The sequence below is a fragment of the Athene cunicularia genome (genome assembly GCF_003259725.1).
Source record: "Athene cunicularia isolate RWA chromosome 3 unlocalized genomic scaffold, athCun1 chr3_part1, whole genome shotgun sequence".
Lineage (NCBI taxonomy): Eukaryota > Metazoa > Chordata > Aves > Strigiformes > Strigidae > Athene > Athene cunicularia.
In genome coordinates this window covers 103,185,298-103,192,176 of record NW_020799097.1, presented here as the reverse complement: position 1 = coordinate 103,192,176, position 6,879 = coordinate 103,185,298, and the positions used below count along the sequence as shown (strand labels likewise).

The 6,879-nt window shown below is 40.0% G+C and overlaps 1 protein-coding gene across 1 annotated transcript in view; it reads right to left on the bottom strand.

Annotated features, from left to right (window-relative positions):
- Window positions 1-160, bottom strand: part of RRP15 (ribosomal RNA processing 15 homolog) — a 24,319-nt gene extending 24,159 nt beyond the window's left edge. Inside the window, exon 1 of the mRNA XM_026846250.1 lies at window positions 40-160. Within this exon, the coding sequence (XP_026702051.1) occupies window positions 40-103 (64 nt within the window). The 5' untranslated portion in view covers window positions 104-160. The remainder of the gene's footprint in view (window positions 1-39) is intronic.
- Between the last annotated feature and the right edge of the window lie 6,719 nt (window positions 161-6,879).

Sequence of the window (6,879 nt, the reverse complement as noted above, 5' to 3'; positions counted from 1 at the left end):
ACCCCTTCCCGCTCCCGCTGGGGAAGCGGCGCCCGTTACCGCTGTCCGGCTCCTCGCCCACCGCATCCCCGCGTCCACGTGGGCCCGCCACGGCGGCCGCCATCGCTCCAGGGTCCGCCGCTATCGTCTCCCCGCCCGGCCCCTGCACCGCCCATCTGCGTTCCGGCTCCAAAGGTTCCGGGCGGGCAGGCGAGCGGCGGCGGCTGCTGCTGCTTCCGGGGCGGGCCGAGGCACTGCAGGGGCGTGTAGGCAGCTCGGCAAAGGCGACGGGCTTTGCCGAGTTTTTTTTCACTGAACAAGCGACAGAAGTGAAAAAAAATAAAGCAAAGAGGTCTGCCCGGGCTTCTGCCCTCCCTCAGGCCCGGGGCGGTCCGTGGGTCTCGGGGCCGGGCTCTGCTCCTTCCAGCAGTGGGCAAAGCCCGGCGAGAGCCCGGGGGCCTCTCGCCTTCGGGCTGCTGCGGCCTGCTGGGGGTCACCCCCCCCAGGCGGGGCCTCGCGTCCCCGTGCGCTGAGAGAGCCCATCTCGGCCGAGGCACCAGAGTACCCCGGCAAAAGCTCAAACCCAGCAACACTCAGGCCGGTTATTCGCTTCCACGTTCCACTGTGAACGTGGCAACGACAGAAATAAACGCATGTTGTATTTGCAGTAGGTTGCGTGGTGGGAGGAAGGTTTTGAAGTCTCACCTTCGTGGTGCTGATGCCCCTGAGAAAACTTGGCTATGCTTCAAGGCCCGAAAGGAGTACGGTTTTTTAACGTGGGGAGGAATGAAAAACTGAAATTACCTTTTGCTGGCTTTTCACTCAAAAAAAAAAAATGTGAACACTTACTACATTCTCTTTAGCACTTAACCATTTTCACACTGATGCCACATACTATTTTGAACACTTCTACATCAGAGATGTTCTCTGAGGGTACTCATAGGAGGGTGCTCTCAGTCTTTAAGGTTACTCTGCACTAGGTAACAGCTGTGGAAGGGATGAGCTCAAACCTCCTTGGACACCAAAAGGCACACGGGTCACAGGTAGGTAGGTAGGTCACAGACCCTGTGTAAACAATTCTGCTTTTCTTCTGCATGTCCAAAGTGACATGTTCTGCTGCATGTCTCCTCTGGGATGGGCTGGGGTGTTAACCTCCACATGACAGTGTATCCACCCAAACTACACTGATCTAATGCTTTGCTTAGCTTAGCTTAAGCCCCATATCACTGACTATGCTTTACATTCTTTTACAAATTTTTCAGATTAAGAGCTCATGGTGCTACAAATTTTTGAAAACTCCTGTTCAGTTGATGTACAGAAATCCATTTCTCTTAAGGATATTGTTTTTAGCACTGGTTAGTAGACCATGCTTAGGGGAAAAAAAAAAAAAATCTCTTACCTTAGGTTAGAGAATCTCTTAGTAACACTCAGTTTCTGTCTCTTCACAACCAGTAAATGGACACACCGAGTTTAAGGCCAAAGTGTAAGACTACCAGTCATCCAATTACTCAATTTCATGCATCTGTGAGAAGGACATCTTGAAAAAAACACCAGCTAGAACACCAAAACTGTAAAAGAAGCAAATCTTAGGTAACTTCTTACTTGAGAGAAAAGCACTCTAACCTAAACAAACAAAAGTTAGGTATCAAGAACTACTATTATTGTAACAATTAAATATGCTGGTAGGTCGAAGCTCCAGTATTCCTTGGGGTTCTAAAGGTTCAGTACAAATAGCCTTGGACATTGAAAAGTATGTCTATATATATGAGTATAGCTAGTAGTGTATCTGGGATTTGCCCAAAACACTTGCTGTCTTAGGTCATAATCATTAAGCATGATTATATGGATGAAATACTGCACTCCTCAGCACCTTCACTGACACCTTAGTGAGCCTGTGTACATAAATATGTTAAAATAAGGAATGGTGGCTCATATTGTAAATGAGGTGCAAGACAATGCTGTTGCTAGATATTAATGATCTCAGACTGGTGGTTTGATTTTAAGATGACTTTGCTGGGTTTTAAAGCTCAATTATCATATCATGGTGCCTGAGAAAAAAATTACTACAGGAGAGAAATGTTACATGTAGAGTGTTCTTCAGTATTTTTCAGATTTTAAAATCTTTAAAATGCTATCTAATTTCTACACCCTGTATTTTTGTAAATAACTATTTCATTTTTCTCACTATCCTGCAGAGTCAGTGACCCCGTGACCCATGTCTCTGTAATTCTGTCATTCTATGGTTTTTTCCTAATGATGTGAGTGGCAGCCAAGATAGAAAATTCCTTTTGCTACCTCAGTATCAGGTGGAAAAATCAGAAGTTGGAGAGAGGTCAGAAAAGAGTGACAGAAATTATTATATGGCCAGCGAAACTTTCACAAGGAAAGATTGTAAAGGCTGAATATGTACGTCTGTGTTAAGTGTCCACTAAGGACAAACAGTATTGGACTTGTTTCTGTCATAAGCTGTCCTGCAGAGCAGAGCTATGTGGAAAGAATTTCAGTCTAATTCATTGTTAAAAATAAAGAAAAATGCTGTGCTGAAAATTTTGGGCCTCTGTTATGATCTTACAGAGTAAGGAGGAAACCATAAACATCCCCACAATGTTGAAGAGGCCCAAGCTTTACATGAGTTATAATTCTGAATGTTTTACACTGTTGGGCTCAAATCCCAGGGTATCTGCCAATAATAAGCAGTAACCATTTGGTCAAGTCTGCTATGTGATGATAAAGACACTTACCATTTGCTTGGCATGATTCATCTCTGAATCACATTGCATCAGAAGGGACACGGCTAGGAGAAGGTTATTAAAGTACATAGACAAAAAGCTCTTCCAGTATGGCAATTACAGTCCTCATTTCCTAGTACACACACCTTACTGAGCATGCCTTACTCTTGGTAGCATATTTATCTTGGAAGCATGTCAAAATCTTCAGATTAAGTCCCGTAATGGGTTCCAATAAATGATGGGTCTGAACCTTCTTCCCTCAGACTGAAATAACAAGTCACATCTCTGATAGCATACTTCTCTCCACAAGCATTACCTCGAAGCATTTGTCAGCAAATTTGTTGCCAAACCTCATTTCAAATGACTGTCATTGTCTCCCATCACTCTGGCCTGAATGTTTTTCTGTATTGAAATTGTGGTCTGAGGAACGCTGAAGATATAACCACCCTACAGTTTTTTTCTAGCCCAGACAAAGCAGCAGTTACCTCCCATTTTATCATTGTCAGCATGGTCTGAAGAGCAGCAGAGGCACAAGCTGCCATTCTGCATGTACTGGTCTGTAGTAAAACCATGGTCAATCAGTGCACAAAGCTTTGATCTGTGGATGGCACAGAGCCAGCATCTGAAAAAAAAGCTGTAAAAAGGATGACACAGGGATTTGCAATCCTAACATTTTGTTCTAAGATTTTGCATGTGTTAAATTTTTTTTTGGCTTGAAGTTTAAAGACCAACAATACTGGGATACAGCCTAGTTGAAGTGGCTACTTGTATACTACTCATTACAAAAGTAGCAGCAGCAGCAAAGGGGAAGACAAAACATCCCTTTGGTTTCTCTTTGGAGTGGTAGAGCTGCTTTCTGTCCTGTTCTAGAGTTACAGTGAACATGTAAATCCCAGCAGTGTGCTAAGCAAAGTGACAAATGTCTGCCGTATGCCTGTTGTCAGTTTGTCTCTAGGAAGGAAGTTTATATGATGCATTTCAACACAAATGTGCAGACACATGCTCAAATGTGCAATGTGTTTATGTAAAAAGAAACAAGGTCAGAGAAACATACTTCATGCTTAAACAAGGTAGTAAAGTTCTGTATTATCCTTGGTTCTTGTGAGAGAGTGCTCCACAGACGTCTCATTCTGTGCAAAGGTGCTCTTGCCTATGCAGACAGAATAACCCTCACTATGAAAAGTTCAGTCATGTTGTAGTTACCAGCTGTGTTCTTCATCCCAGATTGTAGCCTCTCAGATATCCTGGGCACAGGCCACTGAAAGCCTTAAAGATGGGAGTCCAGTTCTGACCTAATTGAGTAGGTGTGGAAGTAAATGCAAGAGAATTGCTGTCTCCAGTGGCCTTTGGATCAAGTTATTCATGTTTGAATGTGAATAGAATAAAAATGAAAAAATAATTGTGATAATATATAGTCCCTTGTTGTGTGCTAGAAGTTCTTATTGGCATCCCTGAGAATTGAGCATTGCAGCATCCCTCATACATTTCTGTGGTATTATCCTCAGCTTCTCAAGTATTGAGCTGTTATTATCCCAAGTGAACAACTCAGTGTTTCTGATCTGTCCGGCTGGGTTTCCTTTTCCAGCTTTCCCCAATGGCTGCTACAGCTCTCTTTCTCTTCACTTTGTGGACAAATTGCCTTGACTCACACATATCCCCCAAACAATTGCCCTTTCGGTTCCAATGAAGGCTGAATCCCAAGCCAGTATAATAAAGTTCAAAATCTTTGCCACTTTTGTAGGTCATATTCACAGCCTGATTCCTGCACTAAAAGAGATCAATAACACCAGATAGAAGATGAGCATGATAAAGCTCTCCAGTGCCCCAAGATTTAAACATGTATATTCTCATTTCCATTTCTTTTGTTTATTTGATGCCATGTTTTCCCCCTGACTCTGCAGGGTATTTGCAGATGAAGAAAGAAGAGCAGTTCATGAGTAAATCACAGAAGACTGTGCTGTCATATAATAACTACTGCTCTAATCTCATATTCAATAAAACTCATATAAATGAACATTTAATAAATCATAATAAAATATGGCCTGGTCCTCTGCAAATGTTTTGCCTCATGAAAGTTCTAGTCCAGCTCCCAGCAAGGTCAGGTGGAAAATTCCTATTTCTTTCCATGGAAATTCATTTGGTCCCTGAGCCTCACAACCACCAGTGAAGTAAATCTTAATTTTTTTTTAGGAGGGAAACACAGAGGGGTAAATACAGCATTTTCAAACCTTCATGCCTGTATGTGTGAACATAAATGCATGTTTTTAGATTTAGCTGAATACTTCTCTAACTGTTAGCTATCTAAGCAGTGAAAACCATAGAAAAGCCAAGAAGAACTCTTGTGAACATTAAAAAAAAAAAAAAAAAAAAAAAAAAAAAGGTATTTGGTTCTGAGGCTTGGAGTCATGGACTGGAAGATGATGCTGAAAAGAAATTGTGGAATCTTGCCAACTGAATGCAGCAGGTTATTCCATTGTGTATGCATGGATAACAGTAAATAAGTGTTTTCCTAACTTAAAGTTCTTGAGTTTGCAAGTATCCATATTATTTGACACACTTTATTTTGCATTTAGTTTTTTTATTATTATATATTAGCTTTCAGCCAATACCATGGTGACATTTGAAATACAGCTTCCCGGTTTAAGAGATATGTAAGTTTATATGTCATGTTCAGGAGAGATTATTATTTTCTCCCACACCAATATGAGAAAATGAAAGAGAGATAAAAGGGCTTAATGTACTTGGTATCTAAATCTTAAATTCCTCTCTGTTTCTTCTTCACTAATTCCATTCATTCATTCATTCAGGCTCAATAACCCTTCTTACTCATATATTTCATAGGAATAAATTATGGTAGTGATATATTACCTGACATAATTGAGTTCAAAACATGAGCTAGTAACTGGAATTTTTAGAATTCATGTCAGATTTTTTCCGTTTTATCAATATCTGAATTACGGGAGTTAGCTGGATTTACAATGAACAAATGAGAAAAAGAGCTTGTGCCTAAAAACATGGTTTTCTGACCTGAGTGGATTTTAAATGTTTAAGGACGCGTTTAAGGAGGGCATATAGGACACAAAACCAGTCAATTAATATTTTATCCAAATCCTTAAGGTTTTGGAGGTTTCTTTTTTCATTTAAATTATTGTCAGCCATATTCATCAAATCTGATAATTTTAAAGAATTTGAAGTAATGGTTAGAAAAGAAACTTGCAAATATGAAAAAGCAGAAAATCTTAGGTAAACTTAGAATGTTGTCTCCCATTCTCTGTAAATCACAGAAGAAACAGTGGATTGAGCCTGTCTGTAGTAGAGGATAACCCAATGTTTAATATCCAAATCATAATAAAAGTTGTGACAAAAGTGCCAAAATAGTGACTTAGCTTATATGCACTGAAGGTTGTGTAGGGACAGTTCCTGTAAATTCTGACAACGGGAAGTCTCATGAGTTATAAAGCAACAAACTGCAGAGAAAAATAATTCTCTAAGGTGATTAATTAAAAGATGAGTCATTCATTACTACAGAGTAGTGTCAGGGAAGTTTATATACATTTTTATTTAAGAGGCTTATCCGCTTGTTACCTGAATCTTTTTAAATTATGCCTAATTATTATCTTAAATTGTAAAATCTTCCTGAATCTACTTTGTTAATTATTATAACAGTCTTCACAAAACCAGGTGAAGCCTCCCTGCAGTGATTTCACATCAACCATAAAAGTCATTATAAAATAGAGATGCAGAAGGGTTAGCCAAAAACTGTATTGGAATAATTGAGGAGGATGAGATAATACCCTTGTACAATGGTGTAAGAGCTAAAGAAAGATTCCCTGCTAAACTAGCTTAAAATGTTCATAATGTGTTTTATTTAAGTATAAGACCGGTAAATTCTGGTTTTTAGCTGGACTTGACCTTTACTTTCAAACTTGTTTGCACAAGATCAGGAACCGCATCCATTTTTACACTTCATTTAATACCAGATTTTAATACATCTACCTTCAATAGCACCTGATTGCATAAACTATCCTACTCCAATCAGTAAAAATAAACAAACGAAAAAAATCTGACCTAAAAAAGCTTCTAAATCCCTCTTACAGCAAGACTCTTATATACTTAAGAACTCTCAGCACATGAAATTTCTCCATGAGTACTCGTGAGCTTGAAACATGCT